The following is an 18,891-nucleotide window of genomic DNA, read 5'->3' as shown; positions in this document are numbered from 1 at the left end:
TGCAGAAAGCCTATGCAACACATAAGGGAAAAATACACCTAAAGAAAACTGAAAGATGGAAACTGAAAAATCTTGAACACAGAAAGGATAGGAGTCCTGATAGGACTCCCTCTGCATTGGTTTTATTTCAACACATTCTAAAGGTTAAGACTAAACAATTAGCCAATGTATAAAGTCTTTCCTAAGGCTTTAATAGGGGTGTTTCCTGTTCATAATCAAACTGTTATTAACTACACACTTGTAAATAGTGATGGCAATGCCAATCGTAGGCCAAAAAAGTCATATTTGTGATCTGGTTATGGCTAGGGTAAGGTTTAGTCCAACAATGCAACACTTCCCTTGTTGCACAACAATTGTTACTTTATAACACACACAGTGGTCTGAAACTAGGTAAAAATGAAGTTAAAACATCAAAGAAAGTTAGGATAATAAATGTTCTTCCAAAGCCAATACAATTTGGTGATGCAAATTGTACACCCCTTTGAGTTTATACATCTTTCTCTCTGTTCATATGGGGTATTCTGTGTAAATTGTGAAGAAACACATCTCTTTCAACCATTTAGAATTCAGGTTTTAAATCAGTAACACTCATCTCAACAACAATAAAATTTAAGATGAACACATTTGTAAATACATCTTTTAAATAACTTTGAAACTAGCTACATTCAGAATGGTTCAAATCATTGATGACACCATTTTGACACTAATGAGTGATGTACCGTGACACTAACAACTTGGACATAAATTTGTCTGACTCCTACTTTATTTTTCTTCCAGATGAATTCACCATACCCAGAGTAACACACTGACTGAAATACAAACGTCTCTCTTCTCTCAGAGACGTTCTGGTTTATTACACATTATTCCCACAAACAAAAGATTTTCGTAACATGGAATGGTTAAGGGAAGGATTCAGAAAACGATTGGATTTCTTTTAGATGTAAGGGCATTGCTTCTTTTCTTTTTTTTACTGGAGCCCAGTTTCCCAGAAAGGTAATTTGTAATTAAACTAGTGAAACACCATTATGTTGAATGTCAAAATATTGCCCCAATGTGATCTTGAAAGCCTGTCAGACGTGTCAGAAAGGTGACACAAATCAGAAATTATTTAAGCATCTGGAAAGGCACTATTAAGTAAGGTGTCCATTTTACGATCATTATTATTGTATAAGAAAAGGGACAAAAGGGAAAAGTAAATTAACATTGTTTCTATTTCTGAAATAGAACACATTAAGTTAAAATGAAGGTTTTTTCTATCCCCTATAAATTTTGATTATATGAAGACACGACAACTATAGGTATATTTATTGAAATATATATTCTTTTATTTTAACTTGATGCTATGCTCTACTGCTTTGTAGTGGTTTTAACATATAATGCTAGTATTGGTTTAGCAATCGAATCTTAGAGGCATTTGAAAGGTGTAACATCAGTTGTCATTTCCTTTGCACTTACATGTTCATTTTGGGCAAAATGCTATTTTGTGTTCCAAATATTTTCCTTTTCTTATTTTGAGCACTTATTAATATATGACATGTCACTTGTGTAAGAGTGTAATCTAAAAGGGAGTTGTTCAATTTACAAACAATTTTCAAAACTGGTTGAGTGTAGCTCAATTGTACAATCAGATATACATTTATTTTGTGAGTCCTACATTTGTTGGCTTTTCAACTATGTAATTTTTATGTGCATTTTTGTACAATTGATTCTCATAGCATGCTCTTCCAGAGACTATACTGTCTTTGTCCTTACGAAAATACACTTCCTATGGCATAATCTTAATTAACATTGTTTTGACCCCAATGTTTTTTTTCTTCTCACAACCAAAAAGTCACGTTTGTGAAAGTGGAGAATTGACTGGGAAAAAAGAAGCACTTTTCTTGGTTTTTCCCTTAGAAAATTCTAACAAACTAGTACTAGAAATGAGCCATTGTTAGTACTAAAGTTCATCATGTCCATAAACATTGTACTCCCTGGCTGTAATTGATCCATCTCCATTGTTGTCACTCTTTTGGAATATGTCAGCCAGTATCTTCTCATAGAAGTCTTCATCATGTTGACCATCACCTTTCTCATACTCCATCTTCAAGTATGCTTTGACCTGATATAGAAAGTAGAAAACAATGTCCAAGTGCCTAATGAGAAGATTGTCCAGCTCCCATAAATCCTACTTGTTAATGATTAAAGATGTTATATGGTACCTCAGCCTTCGTGAGAGTTCTGTCATTATCAACGTCTATCTCTCTAAAGGATTCCATGCTGCGTGGTCCTCTGGACAATGAGTAGAGTTCCACCTCAAAGATCAAAGTAGCATTGGGTGGGACTGGATCTATTTAAAAAAAACATAAGTATGAAAATGTTATATAAAAAAATATTCTTATGTCCGTTTTGGAACCATGATTAACCCTTGTGTTATCTTCGGGTCATTCTGACCCATCAGTCATTGTGACCCACCGTCGTATTGCGCCAACTTTACCGCATACAAAAACAAAGTGAAGCATTTTCTTTTAACCGTTGGGCTGTCTCAGACCCCCCCACATTGCAAAGGTTAAAAGAAAAATATTTTTATTTGTTTTTGTATTGGGTAAAATTGGGTAAATTTAAATTCAATTAAACACAACAATGGTTCGTTATGAATCTTTGGGTCATGTGACCCGAAGGCAGCACAAGGGTTAAAGTTCACAGTATTTAAACAAAATAATCTTACAGCATGTGCTATCTGGATACATTCCTGATGTGAGAATATGTTAAGAAATTGATTAAATTAACTTCTACATTTATACAAATATATAGTGCAAGGGTTAGGGTAGACATGCATCTCCCATGTGGTTAAGGGTTAGGGTTAGTTTTGGTAAATGGAATTTAAAGCACTAGACATGGCTTGTTTGTGCAGTTTATTTAGACACAGTGAAAGACAAACAAAAGTTAAAAATGACAGTTGTTAATAAGGTCATTTTACTCACAATGTAAGAAAGCTGTTGGATGCATTTTCAAGAAATATTGTTAGACATGCGCGTACATTTCAGGCCACAACACTAGAAGCTGGGGACTGATTTGTGTGCACTGTACATAGACTGGTGGATTATCCTCAAGATTTGCTGTGAAACAAACAGAAAACCACACAACACGGTAGACAGGAATAACGTTTTTTGAGAAGTGCATTATGAGGTCAGTAAAGATAAATTGTAGGCTCAACTCACCTTTGCCTTTTTCTCCAAATGCTAAAGCAGGTGGGACTGTAATTTTACGCTTCTCTCCAGGACACATGTCATTCAATCCAATATCAAGACCTTTGATTACTTGTCCAACGCCCAGCACAAACCACTGAGGATGTCCGGCTTTGTCTGAGCGACTGAAAAACACATTTAAATGTATGATCACTTACAATGTAATTGGGTTTCATCATGTGCATGAATCATAAAACAACTGATTACTGTTGCACGCTACGAAAGCATGCTATGAAAAGTGGCAGTCCAAATCCTTACTAACCTAACAAATCAGTTGGAGCTGAATCGGTTCAAAAAAGTTCAAATCAAGTTCACACAATCAGACTAATTCAAGATGGGTTTAGGTAATCAAAATTGCGATTGCATGCTATTCTTAAGTGGCCTGAGAGGTGGAATATGGTTCAAAGCGATGCTCCGTGGAAAAAAGCAATGGTAAAGAGACAGCGGCCCTGTGTATGGTCACGTGACCTGTCCCTGAAAGTACATTCTCTTTAAAATACCGGGCTTTCCGTAAGAGATGGCTGCCGGCCAAACAGCCGACTAATCATTTAAATCCAGCCGGCTACTTTACTATATAAATGTTTTATTCTGACTAATGAATAATTCTGATTTAGAAGTTGCAATTCAGGTTTTTAGAGACTTTAACCCACCCCATTACTTTTGATGGATGAAATTGACTGATTGGGTGTGCTCACGCCTTCGGCGAGCACAACCATTGTTCTCTCACATATATATTATTAGGATTCCTCCGTAAGGAGGAAACCTATTGTTATTAGGGTTCCTCCGGTAGGAGGGAACCATATTGTTATTGTTGGCTTTTTTCTTGTGCAATGGGAGTCAATGGCAGCCCATTGACTAGTTACTAATGCAGAGCATTAGTAACTACCATACCAAACATGGGCCATGTGAGACAGTAGATGGCGCTACAGGCCACGTCCCAATATGTCAATTTTCAAGGTGATGCCATTTGCAGGCCATAAGTCCCAAAATTCAGAAATTCATTACATGTGGATTATTTTTCATGAGGAACCAAAAAGTCTCAAGAACCTATAACAGCCGCCATATTGGATCTTTCTGTACAATAAAGATTTAGGAAATACGTTTTTTCGCTACTCCTACATTTTTGGTCGATTTTTTTTTAATTGCCAGAGATGATCTCCGGACTAAGCCTCACAAAATGTATTATAGGGATTTCTGATTTTCAAAACCGTTTGTCCGGTACAGTCAATCAAAATCATCAACAAAGCAACCAAACAGGAAGTTGGGTCAAATCTCAGCAAAACACCAAACTTGGTGTACAGATTTGAAATCTTGAGATATGCAATGGCTTACGCTGTAATTATCTAACATTATTCCAAGCAGCTAATCCCATTTGCAATGTCCATTGAAAACCCAGCAACACAGTCCAATAAATCCACCTCCACAACGTTGTTGAAATAAAATATGAAAATCTCTCTCTCTTTACAAGAGAGAATGTGAGCTGACTAATACACTTATTATAGTTGCTAATGTGATAAAAAGAAATTCTTAATAGAAATAGCTAGAAATTAGCAGTTAACAGGTAAGAAAACCGTTCGCTTCCACAGTAGTGATGGGTCGTTCGCGAACGATCCGGCTCTAAGAGCCGGCTCTTGAAGGTGAACGTCGGGAGCTGGCTCGCATATCTGAAGAGCCGACTATTTTTAATAGATTAATACAGCCTATAAAAACTAAATGATTATAAAATAATGAATTTTAATTGTATTTAAAATAATTGTCTAATTCAAAGAACAACAAAAAAATACTTGTAGGCTTAAAGGCGCACACGATCATCCTCACATTCTGTTCCTGTCAATCCTGCATGAGGGAGGGCCGAGCCAACTCACACACAGTCAGAGAGTAGTCAAAACTCGGAGGAGAGCCATGACAAATCAATGCATTTTTAAAGATATGTGGTTACGGTCAAGTATGATTTCATTTAATAATTTAATTCAAATTGTTTTCACACCCATCATAGTCAAATTCATAGTTAAAACATGTATTTTTTAAAGAGCCGTTCGGGAGCCAAAAGAGACGGCTCTTTTTGGTGAGCTGAGCCATACGAGCCGGCTCACGAAAAAGAGCCGGAATGCCCATCACTATTCCACAGCTCTCAAGATCTGAATCACACAAAATGAAAATCAACGTAACGTAGGCAGAGTTGGCTGGTTCTTAAAGAGGCAGTACATTATTTTACCAATTTGTACAAAATCCTATAAAAACGTGAATTCTAGTATGCTTTTAACCTTTTATGAATTATGTAACAGGTTAACCATTACATGAACTTCCAAATGAAATTACTTGCCCTTTTAACATTAAGTCTTATTCACATTACTATGAATTGTACTTTGGCCTCTACACTTGGTATGTCACAAGGAAGACACTACATGGTGGGCTGACCAAGCCCCCACTCATTCCTTGGTCTTTAGCAAAGGCCTTGTGGATCTTGATGGTATTGCATTTCCGATTTTGTATGCAATGGTAAGCAGTTCTCCAAATCCTGAAACATTTATAGTATAGGCCAGGGGCACTCAATTAGAAACCCAAAAGGTCCACTCACCAAATTTCCATTCAGTCCAGGGTCCGGAACAGTGATGGTTTATTTTTCTGGCCCTTACCTCAGAGTTCTGGGGGTAATTTTGTTGTGTCCATGCTTTGTGATGTTTTACATTACCACTATTGACAAGGCAGGCAACTGTCTCATTGCACATTAAACACATCGGTTTTGTGCTCCCCACCGGCAGCACAAATGCATACTTTTTGGAATCAACTTTTCGCTTTTTGTCAGGTTAAAAGCACGCCATGTCTTTCGCTCAGGAAGAAACAGGTACCGTTAGCAAATCGATTAGCCTGCTTTGTTGCGAATGACACACACAACCTGCGTGACCCACAGGTTGCGGCCAACGTTGAGTGAGTTGTCATGGTGATGACAGTATTACAGCTCCTGATCTGACCTTTGGACTGGACACGGAAGATAGAAACCAAATGAACAAAAAGATGTGCCGGTTAAAATGGAAACGTTCCATCAAAATGAATTAATTCCATAATAATATATCGGTTATAGGTCTGGGTCCGGATAGGGAACCGCCTGGGACCGCGGTCAGCCAATTAGTGACCCCTGGTATAGGCCATGAGTAACTACCACACCACAAATGACCCACCATTACCCATAGGTGGCGCTACGGCCACGCCCCAATCGTCCATTTTCAAAGTTTTGGCATTTCCACCCCATCAGTCTAAAATGTTGGAAACCATAAATAAGGCATGTATCATGGGAAACTATACAGTGGTGACCCATACAGTCCATGTATGGTGAACATTTTGAAAACGTACAAATATCTTCTTATGAACCATGACTCCAATTGACTAAAAATGTGGTTTGATGTGTAGGCCACATGTAGTTATGCTTGTTTGAGACCACAATAGCTATGGGAATAAAAGTGAATGCAATGAGGAGGATGTGAAACTCAATACTCTGAGTTGGTGCATGTCAGTTTACGCAGAGGAAGCCTTTTAAACCTCTACAGCAGGGGTACTCAATTAGAAACCCAAAAGGTCCACTAACCAAATTTCCATTCAGTCCAGGGTCCGGAACAATTATGGTTTATTTTTCTGGCCCTTACCTCAGAGTTCTGGGGGTAATTTTGTTCAAAGTGTCCATGCTTTGTGTCATAGTGACCATAGCCGCGGGAACATAAGCTATTTTATCAGGGGGGTGCTGCTGGGGGGGGGGTGCTTAATGTTGCGGGGCGGTAGGGACGCACTGGGAGTAAAAATAGGCCCTGGACTTTGATCCAGACCAGCCCACCAGAACCGGCCCCCGTATTCGCCACCACAGCTACCCTGCTAATGCATGCACATTCTATGTTTGACGTGATGCTAGTTCGTGAGAACGCTAGGATACTTAATGGGAGCGCGCGTAGCGCACAAGACAATTTTTGGGGCCTTTATTTGAGCGCAAAATAGTTTTTCAGCTTTATGTAAAATGAACATAGCCGTTTTTCAATTGGTAAAACCTTGTCTAGTGAAAGTGATGTATTTTTTGTCTCTTAATTTTTCAGCCCCTTACGTTTCTTAGCCTGAAATAGTGACCCCTGCTCTACAGCCACGCCCCAATTTGCCCATTTTCAAAGTGATGCCATTTGCATCCCGCCTTATTTCTCATGAGGAACAAAAAAGCCTCAGGAACCTATAACGGCCGCCATATTGGATTTTTCTGTACAATAGAGATTAAGGAAATACGTTTTTTCGCTACTCCTCCAATTCTGACCCAATCTTCCCCAGAATTGGCACAGATCATCACCAGAGCAACCCTCACTCAAATCATCAAAGGATTTTTGAGTTTCAAAACCGTTTGTCCGGTCAAATCAAAATCAGCAACAAAGCAACCAAACAGGAAGTTGGGTAAAATCTCAGCAAATCTTTGAGATATCAACACCAAACTTGGTATGTAACATGGAAGACACTAAAACATGTTCCCATGTGCAAAGGAAACTTAATATCTTCAAAAATGATGGAAATAAAGGGAATATCATTTATCGCTAGCGCTAAAATAATGCTTTACACATTTTCCGGTCCAAAACTGATACTCTGATTCAATCACAAGTTCATATGAAGACTCTTGAGAATGTTTAGTACACAAATGAGAGAAAAAGTTGACTGTAAGATGAAAAGTAGATTTTTTGTGAATATTTTAAACATGCATGCCTGGCTAATTTCTAGTAGCCTGGTCCTAACCAGACTCTCGTACATTTCATTTGTACAGAGTCTGGCCTCTCTCCATTGACAAGCGTTGACTTCCTTGTAGGCGGGTAATCTGTTGAAGTTTAAAACTATTGGATCTGCCCAGAGCCACTCTGATCTGCCATAACCAATCGCTAGCGTTCGCCTTAGCCAATTCCTTCACCACTACTGTAACAGAGCTAGCTGCCGTAGCTGGAAAATCAAACTGTTCCCGAACCCCGTGGGGAGGAGGGCCACAACATCATGGCCACCAACACAACTCAGCAAAACTTGTTCTTGCTCTGGCTTTAGCTTATGGATATTCGGCAGCATTGCCACAACGGACCGAATGGCTTCGCTCACATCGTTCTCAGCCACTCCCTCTGTTCGCTGATTGGCCGGTAGAAAATTAACCGGAGACATCTGACTTGCGTATTTCAATATTATCGCTTGCACAGTGCTCCTTGGGATGTTTAAAGCTTGGGAAATCTTTTTGTATCCAAATCCGGCTTTAAACTTCTCCACAACAGGATCTCGGACCTGCCTGGTGTTCCTTTTTCTTCATGATGCTCTCTGCGCTTTAAACGGACCTCTGACACTATCACAGAGCAGGTGCATTTATACGGAGACTTGATTACACACAGGTGGATTCTATTTATCATCATTAGTCATTTAGGTCAACATTGGATCATTCAGAGATCCTCACTGAACTTCTGGAGAGTGTTTGCTGCACTGAAAGTAAAGGGGCTGAATACTTTTGCACGCCAAATCTTTCAGTTTTTGATTTGTTAAAAAAGTTTGAAATATCCAATAAATTTCGTTCCACTTCATGATTGTGTCCCACTTGTTGTTGATTTTTCATAAAAAATTTCATTTTTATATCTTTATGTTTGAAGCCTGAAATGTGGTAAAAGGTCAAAAAATTCAAGGGGGCCGAATACTTTCGCAAGGCACTGTAAATTGCACACTCGGATCATCATCTGTCAGCTGTCCTTCGCATATCCACAGATTTCGATGCACTTGTTCAAGCCCACTGGATTCCTCTCACATAACAAAATGAACTGCAAAAAAGTATTGCTTTTTGTATAAAGTTGATCAATTGCATATCTTTAACATACTGCAAAACAACTTTTCAGTGTTGGTGAAGATTAACTAGTTACAAATAAAATGAAACACTGATGTAATGATTATTTTAGTTTTTACTGTTACTTCGATAGTCTTTTCCTAGTTGACCAACATGTAAAATATTTATATAAATATTTACAGAATATCCTTATTCTTCTGATAACCAGTAGCAGCTAATCAAAATATATACTTTACTGCTTTTTACAATGGGGGAAAATGAATAGTGAGCAGAATTAAGTTCAAGTTATCGTTGATGCGGCCCTCCAACACATTTCAGGTTTCTCATGTGGCACCTTGTCAAAATTAATTGCCCACCCCTGAGTTACGGAGCTGGGCCATGGAGCTAACCCATGGAGCTAGGATGTTGATGCTAGGGAGAGTGTGGCAAGCTTGTTTAGCCAAGGCCAAAGGGCAAGAAAGCCAAATTACAGGTGTTGGCCATCTGAAGGGCATGCAACAACAAGGGGGGACCCGCTATAAGACTTTGAGCCATGAAATGTTAGGTCTCAGTTCAGGGAAGCACTTTCTATTTTAAAATGTTTTATTTTGCTTGCAATGTTTTAGTTTGGCAGCTCAGTGAAGCACTTAAAATATTTTTATATACAGTTTAATTGTGCGTCAAATAAAACCAATATTTACCTACACCTTATTCTTGTTTAAGGTCATTTACATAATATATATGAATGTATATGGAGCGTGATAAAAAGGTGACCTTGAAATTGTGGCGACGCAAGGAAAAATTTGGGTGCACCTAAATTTTGTGCTGGTGCACCTAAATAAAAAAGTTAGGCGCACCAGTGCAACCAAGGGAAAAAGTTTGTCTGGAGCCCTGTTGTCTATAACGTAGCTCTAGTGTAGAAGATCCCTGTGCGAGCAAACATGATCGACTTAGGTGGGTAACATTAGCACTAGCTACAGCTTACCAAACAAACTATCGTGATTCAACTCAGGTTCAGTTACCTCTAGCTATCTTGCTGAAAAATAGATCTGGACAAACATGCATCTTGAATTGTAGATTAACATGACAACACGGGTTATTTATTTCAATGAAACACAGTCAGGAACAAGAAATAACGTTAGCCCCATTGCCAATAAACTAAATCATCACACATTCTACCGATGCTAGATACAGGCAGGATACGTTAGCATTGCTAATAACTGTTAGCGACAACATCATACAGCTTGCGGTTGTGAAGAACCTAAGGTCGGAACAGCACCTATTTTCAGCAACAGCTTCATAGCAAATCCTGAATTTAAATTGTCCCCAGTTTTCGAAAGTGTCCTCGGTGAAATGGTTCGAGCAAATTAATACTTTAGCGTCGTAGGCTACTTAATAGGGATATTCCCATAGATAAACATCAGCCATGCCTGTCTAGTGTCTTGTTCTTTGGGAAGATAGTGAAAAGTGTCAGGACTCCCGGTACAGCCTGGAACACTGCATTTACAGCGCTCCATTTTCAATATCTTGAAAACGTATTAACTTTCTTATTTGTAATTCCTGTGGAAGTACCGAGCAGCGTGCAGTTAGCTAAAAAAGTGTTGGAGATCTACGTGACCTCCGTTTATGTTCCTGGACCAGAAAACCAGAGGGCGGGTAAATGTAAATTTTGGGGCATGACAAAGTTGATGCTGCAAGTTGTGACGTCACAACTTGCACTGTTTCAAAAGCTAGCGTTTGTAAGTTGCAGTTTCAAAAAGTGAAATTTTGATAGGAAAGAGGTTTCAATGGACTTTGAGGTTCACTGTATGTCTATTTTACACACCAAACTGTCATTTTTCAACTATGACAAGGTAAAATCGGTTATGCAATCAATCGCCCCTTTAAGGATTTTGTGTTGAGAAAATACATTTGTGTTTACGCAAATAACCAATGTTCTTTTCTTCTATTCTCTTAACAAAATATTACAATGTGAGACAGCTCTTTCACCTCCGTTTGGGTGCGATATCAAGACAAGATCCTTCACTTTTTGATTTGAGTGGTTTGTGCTTGCGCTCCCCCAAGGGAGTGCTTTTCCTGGCGGGGGTACATCTGGTGGCACAACACTGGTAGTAGTCAGGCAGAGTGTTATTAATGTAGCCTATACTTAAAGTGACATTTACATTCACAACGTCATTACGAACAAAAGGATTTTCTCCCATATCACTTTCTGACACAGGTCGACTTTAAAATGATGTAACTTCAGTTGTGATAAAGATATCTGAGTGATTTAAACAGATTTGTATCCAGGAGAGTTTGTAGTTTCCAATATGTATAATACCCAGAAAGTACATTTGCAATCATAGGGTGTCATTAATTGACAAGGTTCTTCATATGAAAATAATGAACTATTATTAACAACTATATTTACTCAGAGTATCGAAATGCAAATGTAGGCTACCTATATTGACTTCAGTTATTACAATTAATGATATACGTCACTAGGAGGCGCTGATAACACAACGATGTGCATTAGAGACGAGAGTCTACAACGGTGGCTCATGTGCACGCTTAAATTCAGTTACTCTGAGTAAAATAATTTGTTACTAATTCATTACGTGTGTACAAGTCTGCTTTACATCACAGTCACACAATTACACTATATGCAATATAATGTTTAAATCGACTACTTTGTATGGTGAGCTTGTAGTGAGACATCAAAAGTATGGTTTGGAGTCTGTTAGCACGAACAGTTTAACTTATTTTTTTAAATAAAAGTTTATAGCCTGTTCTCCTATTCTAAAATGGCCGCGGGGCAGTTACACGACAGTAAACAAAAGCTGCAAGACACCCAATGCAACTGCCACAACACACTTGCATACCACTATCAACAGAACAGTAACTGTCATGTACCAGTCAATGTTTCTGCAGCTGCCTTGCAGTAAAGCTATAGTTAGCCTAGCTATCCCCCAAGTTAACAGATGCGAAACGAATGTTCTGCTACAGGTTGTCACGCGTGTTTTCGAGACGTTAGTGACGTTAGTAACGTCAGTGACTGTGGCTAGCAAATTAGCCAGCAGAGTGTGTCACTCTGCTTGCTGCTCATTCATAAAAATCAAGAAGGAGCAAACATTTTAATGTATTTCAAACTGTCATAATTCAAAATTGGCTGAATATTTGAGAAAGATGAATCATTTGGGAATAGCTGAATGTCTTGTGAACATTTTAAAGGTTGAATGGTGTCTCTAGCTGAAAGTATGCTGAAGTAGTTACGTTTGAAAGAGGAGGAAGCTTTTTAATGATTTGAAAGGATTTACCATTACTTTTAATGGGAGAATAATTTGCACTTGCATAATATGTCTTAAAAAGTACAAAAGTGAGAAATTTACTTACTGTAAGTCGCTCTGGATAAGAGCGTCTGTTAAATGACTAAATGTAAATGTAAATGTAAATACCAAAAGTCATAGCCAACATCTCCTGAAGGAGCTGAACGTTTTGATACAACAATTGTAGGAATCGGTGAAAGTATGCAGGACTAGTTAAAGGCCAAAAAACCAGCGGAAGAACTAAGAAGTTGAAAAACAACAGTGAGAATGCTGAACAGCATTCTCACAATAATAAATATATATGTGAGAGAACAAAGGTTGTGCCCTTGCCGAAGGCAAAGCACACCCAATAATTTTAAAGTACATTACAGGTAATTTTTTTTAGATACATCTCATTCTAATTATTCATGTCTAGGAAAATCTATTATGCATTGCACATTGAATCTTTTTTGGTACTGAAGCTGTAACCTTAATTACTGCCAAAACATTTTGAAGCCCTATAATAAAAACGGAATGGGTAGTTTTCAATATTTTGTTTTCCTATTTCTAAATGGTAGTCAGGAAACAGCTATTTCAAAACGAAAATCCATTGGCCGCAAAGTACACGGACCTCATTGGCTGGTCAATTCCCATGATGCAAGGCGGTAAATAGTGTTAAAATTTGCTGATAAATTTGCCGTTTGTTCAAAATACAAATGTAACTTCATGAATTTCGTTTTTTAAATGTGTCTGCTTAGAATGTAGTGTTTTGTTGCGTGGTAATTGTCATTGTTGTGCTGGTTTACCATTGTAACCATGAGTTAAATGACTGTTACGTTTCATAAGAAGAGCTGTATTATTATAAAGTTAGTGCGTCTGATAAATGCCAGATCCTGCTCGCCAGACTTTCTGAGATGGGCATCACTGGCACTGCACTCCAGTGGATCTCATCCTACCTGTCGGGAAGATCCTACCAGGTTTCCTGGGGAGGCAAACTGTCGGGCCCTCGCCAGCTCTCCACTGGTGTCCCACAGGGCTCCGTCCTTGGACCCCTCCTCTTCTCTCTGTACACCACCTCACTTGGACCAATCATCACCTCCCATGGCTTCTCCTACCACTGCTACGCTGACGACACGCAGCTGTACCTGTCGTTCCCCCCGACCGATCCGGGGATCTCAGCTAGGATTGAGGCCTGCCTCACAGACATCTCCGCCTGGATGACCGAGCACCACCTCCAGCTGAACCTCGCCAAAACAGAACTTCTCATCATCCCGGCTAAACCCTCCATCTCCCACGATCTCTCAATCACCCTGGGATCTGCGACGGTGACCCCTTCATCCTCTGCCAGGAACCTTGGGGTTACCATGGACGACGAGCTCTCCCTCACGGCCCACATTGCTGCGGTCTCCCGGTCGTGTAGATTCACCCTCTACAACATCCGGAAGATCAGGAGATACCTGTCTGAGCACTCCACCCAGCTGCTAGTCCAAGCACTCGTCCTCTCCAAGTTGGACTATTGCAACTCTCTGCTCGCTGGTCTCCCAGCATGTGCAACCCGCCCTCTTCAGAGGATTCAGAACGCGGCGGCCCGCCTGGTCTACAATCTACCCAGACGCTCCCATGTTACCCCGCTCCTCATCTCTCTCCACTGGCTACCTATCATGGCCCGTATCAGATTCAAGACCCTGGTATTGACCTTCCGAGCAGTGAACGGGACTGCACCCGTCTACATCAAGTCTCTCCTGCAGCCTTACACCCCCACCCGCCACCTACGGTCTTCTTCAGACAACCGCCTGGTGGTCCCACCGCTCAAGACCGCCCGGTCCCAACACAAGCTCTTCTCCTGTCTGGCCCCCCAGTGGTGGAATCAACTCCCCACCTCCATCAGAGACACTGACTGTCTCTCCACCTTCAAGAAAAGGCTCAAGACGCACTTGTTCCGGGAGTACAACGGTACTTAGGAACGGTTCGCTTGACCCGATGTTAGTTTCCTCAAGGATCACAATGACTCTTGCTTAGAGACTTGTTGCTCTTGTGGTTAGTGGTAACTGATTAAAAAATTTTTGGTTCTCGCTGTGATATATTGTTTTATTACTGTTGCTTGCTTTTTCCCACAGGTACACTTGCACTTCATGTTGTTTGGTTGTGACTTGTTTAACTACATGCTCTTATGGTTCTTCCCTTTGGCACTTACTTTGGTTGTTCACAATGTGTGCTTCATGTTTTGGCTACTCGCGATGTTTTTTGGCTATCTTGTTGTTATGATCAGTGACCTATGCACTTTGTAAAGCTCTCTCTTGGAAGTCGCTTTGGATAAAAGCGTCTGCTAAATGAATAAATGTAAAATGTAATGTAATGTAAATGACAAAATGTAGTGCATACACAGTTAATTGCTTCTTTCAGCTAAGAATCTGCAGTGTCACTTGGCGAGGGCTTCTTCTCGCGAAATGACGCAAGCTTAGCGGAGTTTGAGGGGCCCCTAAACATTTTTATATATTAGTAAATCATAGTAAATTGACACTTATTAAGTTTACTTCTTGAAGTACTTACATTAATTGAAAGTGCACTTGAAAGTATTGCAAAGTATACTTTGAGGTACTTTAGTAAGTATACTTCATGAACTGAAAGTGCACTACACAGGTTATAGAGTATACCAAGGTTATACCAATTATAGTGCATTATATCACACTGTAAAGTGTGATATAATGTACGTTAGCAAACGTTAGTAGCTAACCGTTGACGAACTTTACAGACTAGCTAACGCTAGCTAGCAATACAAGTTATAAAACTGACTGCATTAACGTTACACATAGCAATTGTAGCCGGTAGACTTCAAAGCTGAATATTCATCACTAATCCAGCTGATTGCGTCCATTTATATACCGCCAGGCTTTTGTAGGCTTTCAAAGACTCTCCAGAGTAGGTCGAATTAAAGTTGATAGAGAGTTGTAAATATCTGGATACAGAAGGTAAGGGAAGCCTTCCGTTTCACTCGTAAAGGTCGTAAAAATAACTCCAGGAGAATTATATGAATCTAATGTTTAATCGATCAAGTTTTTCTTTATAGCTGCCTATGTCTTTTGAATTAAAGTGCGCAGTGAACTCGGACAGCTTGAAATCCGTGCTGGCGCCGTTCATTTTAGCCACTACTTTCCTGCCAAAATGGCGACGTAAACAGTAAAGTCACGTGACGTCCGGAGCTCTATTGGCTTTGACGGCCATCAGGTCTCGGCAATTCCTCATTTGCCCTCTGATGTCTACTTGGTTTGAAATTATACGGCTGCGGGCCATCATACACATCAGTGGTTTTTGCTCATCCCAGTCAGTCGCCATAGCTCTAGTACTAGGCTGAGACTTCTCTCCTCCACGACTCCCCAAACGTGACGTCATTGCCGATTTGCGCTAATATGCTAATGCTAACACCAAAAACAACAAAAACTGGTCTTTAACACCCTTTGGAGACACCATTTGGAGATATTTTAAATGATATACATATCTTGAGTGCTTCATGTACCCATTAATCAACAGTAGTGTTTAACCTGCCATATGGCCTTTACATCCATACGTCTATCTTACATTTTCCCGACACAAAAACCATGTTAAAGTTAGGCTACTGGATAAGGTATTGATTAATTGTAGGCTATTTATAAAACAATGTCATAGCTTGACAACTTAAATCTGACTTGAATTAGTAGGATTGCGTGAGCTGAAATTGGCCTTTATGGAACCACTTTAGCCCCGCTTGACTTGTTAAGCTAATTCAAGTCAGGTTTGGGACTTTAAGTCCAGCTTTTTTGAGCGGCCTTATGGAACAGGCCTCAGGTAAGTTGTCATTGTTGCCTGAGTGTAACCCATGTGGGGCCCACATAAACATGTTGGCTTGGATAATCCATGCAATTAACATTTGAAAATGAAAGACACTGCGTTAATTACATTTGATATGAAATGATATTCTTTTGTCATTGTGGATCATAAAACAAAATTATGTGCGCCTCCTCTCAATAAGATCCTAATAATAAATGATTATTCAATTATAATAGTCAATTATTAAAGAATAGTGACTGAGTTTGTTATTCGGGTTGCCATCAGGTATATGGAACGCTGTGTTAGTCAAAATTAAATAAATAAATAGGTTAATAAATACATAAATAAGTAAATATGGCTATGAAATAAACCCTGAAATTAAAAAAAGATGGCAATAAATAAAGCATCATATAATTATATAGCTGAATCCATTTACCTACATCAATGCAGTGATTGTCTGCTTTGAAGAAGTAGCGACGTAGCGGTGGCAGTGACTGTCTTCTTTAGGCGTAGCAACGTTTGCTAGCTTTGTTAGCTAACATTACCTGGCACTAATCACCCCCATACTACCTGTATCTACATCTTGCACACGAACACGGTGCTCGATAAGTCTCAAACTATTTAAGGCTTAGTGATCAATGTGTCTATGTTCTTATCCGCCAAAGTACCTCTACAAAATCTTCAATGTGTGCCAAAATGATATCCCCTGACAAGCCATGCTGATCAATTTGATCTACTAAGGCCAGCATGCCATCTCTAACACTATGGCAGAATCCCAATACTCCCTCTTACCCCTACCCCTTACCCCTAGCCCTTAGTTTACCCCTAGCCCTTGGCCCTCGAAACTGAGGGGTAAGGGCTACATCTCCCTAAGAAATGGGACGCCACTTGGTTACGGGTACGTCATCTAGCACGTATCGATATCTCCAATATTAGCAATACAAGTAACATTAGCGTAGCAAACTACTAGTGTCTAGTGTTCTGGCTCCGCTGAAAAGAAAAAGGAAATATAACCGAGATATTGCTGCAAATTGTCCGTCTCAGCGTCTCATTGTTGCTGTCCTGCACCCGGGTGGGGAACGTACTCGGTGACGGAGATAGCGAATCGTCACAATATGTACAGGACTGTGTATAGCACAAAACAAGACTGTCATAATTTTTTTAATCAATTAATTAAGCCGAAAATATTACATTTATCGGACTCTGCATGATCTGGCCACCATTGTTGCCGGACGCGCAGTATTCACATAGCCCTAGGTTTCAAGTAAGCTCCTGATCTTACTTGGTTTTAAGGGGTGTATACCCCTTCGTCTTAGCCCTACCCCTAGCTCAAAAAGAGTATTGGGACACCACTAGCTCTCACGTGAACGCACGTGAACGAGGGCTAGGGGTAAGGGATAGGGGTAAGGTGGAGTATTGGGATTCAGTCTATGTCTTCCATCATCTCTCCAATCCAAGTGTCCCTACCTGCCTTTGATCTTGTGCAGCTGCTTTGGTCTGAAGATAACCACGCCCCTCTCGTTTGCATGTTGGATTGGAAATAAATACAGCGCAGAAATAAATGTGGCGTTACGAAATAAAAGTCCTATGAAATAAATAAATGTCTTTACAAAAACGTCATTTTTAAATAAGTAAATGTATTTATTTATTGATGTAGGTAAATGGATTCAGCTATAAATTATATGATGCTATATTTATATATTTATTGCCATCTTTTTTTAATTTCTCGGCTTATTTCATAGCCATATTTATTTATGTATTTATTTACTTATCTATTTATTTATTTAATGTTTACTATCACGTACTCTGAATATTTGAAATCAGCTAAAAATAATTAAAAAAAAACATGTGCCCAATACGTTCAAACGTCTGCATATGTACAAGCAAAATTGGGACAACATTCAATGCCCTACTTAATTCGGTAAAGGCAAGAACCAGGGATCTCAAGTTTTATCAAAAGTTTGTCGTGACATTACCATACCTTTCTCGTTCCGGTAGGTGGCATTTAACTGGCATGTATAACTCAAGACTAAAATTTCCGTCCGTTTGCCTGCGATTCGTCCATATAGCGGGACAAGTTATCCCTTACTTCTGAGAAATACAAGGTGTTGCGTGAGAAATGGTTGAAATGCGTGAGTATCACGGCGAATGTATGAGACTTGACAGCCCTGGCAATAACCTTTCTACATTATTTTACCGCTCCATTAACGATATGAAACACCGTGAGGGCTTGGAAGTAACAAATGTTACAGGATTTGAAACTTTCGTCTGTAATATTTGATAGTGGTGACAGAACCCATACACAACCAATACCTTTATACTTAAAAACTGATGATTTAGTCTTTCTTGTGTTAAATACCTGCAGTAGAACTGAGATCCGTCTTTTGCAAGGTATCCATCATAGTGTGCGTTTAGAAGTTTTCCCTTTGTGCTTCTCTCTGTGCAGATCTCAGGTTTGAATAAAACCTCTATTTTCACATCACCGTTTGATGTATTAGAAAAAACAAAATGAGCGAGGACATACATTTGTAGAAAATACCGTTGAAAAATAAACGATGTCTTCATCATGCTAGTATAGCTGTGTTCGTGGCAAGTCAAGGAGGGTCTGGAAAATGTCCTTACTGCCAGAGGCAATGTTTTTCGGATTTTCAAAATAAAAGTAAATCCAACTTGAGCCAAGGTCCGTGTACGTGAGTTTAATTCCTTATCCCATCAAAACGGAACAAGCAGGAATAATACAAATGTTTGTGAATCCGTTTTTTCGTTTTTTTTC

General features: G+C 39.5%; 2 protein-coding genes across 14 annotated transcripts in view; one reads left to right on the top strand and one right to left on the bottom strand.

Moving 5' to 3' along the window:
* The window catches only part of stat4 (signal transducer and activator of transcription 4), an 85,956-nt gene extending 85,039 nt beyond the window's left edge, over nucleotides 1-917 (top strand). For 12 of the 13 annotated variants that reach the window (XM_067228722.1, XM_067228739.1, XM_067228768.1 and 9 more), the window contains one exon: nucleotides 778-917. In XM_067228722.1, the coding sequence (XP_067084823.1) occupies nucleotides 778-801 (24 nt within the window). In that variant the 3' untranslated portion in view covers nucleotides 802-917. The remainder of the gene's footprint in view (nucleotides 1-777) is intronic. The other variant, XM_067228813.1, reaches the window with a different exon arrangement.
* fkbp7 (FKBP prolyl isomerase 7) lies at nucleotides 101-18,706 on the bottom strand. The gene is made up of 4 exons (XM_067228920.1): nucleotides 18,478-18,706; nucleotides 3,201-3,352; nucleotides 2,202-2,329; nucleotides 101-2,101 (listed from the first exon to the last, which is right to left on the bottom strand). The coding sequence occupies exons 1-4, from the start codon at nucleotides 18,684-18,686 to the stop codon at nucleotides 1,940-1,942; spliced, it is 651 nt and encodes a 216-aa protein (XP_067085021.1). The 5' UTR covers nucleotides 18,687-18,706; the 3' UTR covers nucleotides 101-1,939.
* Nucleotides 18,707-18,891: the final 185 nt, after the last annotated feature.

This window comes from Osmerus mordax, chromosome 2 (genome assembly GCF_038355195.1).
Source record: "Osmerus mordax isolate fOsmMor3 chromosome 2, fOsmMor3.pri, whole genome shotgun sequence".
NCBI classification, from domain to species: Eukaryota; Metazoa; Chordata; class Actinopteri; order Osmeriformes; family Osmeridae; genus Osmerus; species Osmerus mordax.
The sequence above is the reverse complement of the archived record's forward strand: the minus strand, read 5'-3'. Positions and strand labels throughout refer to the sequence as shown.

Bases quoted from the DNA above. Each gene is read 5' to 3' on its own strand.
- fkbp7 (XM_067228920.1), bottom strand. From the start codon at position 18,686: ATGATGAAGACATCGTTTATTTTTCAACGGTATTTTCTACAAATGTAT. The intron at 2,330-3,200 runs GTGAGTTGAGCC...TTTTTTAAATAG, and splicing joins ATTTGGAGAAAAAGGCAAAG to ATCCAGTCCCACCCAATGCT. The intron at 2,102-2,201 runs GTACCATATAAC...TTTCTATATCAG, and splicing joins GAACTCTCACGAAGGCTGAG to GTCAAAGCATACTTGAAGAT.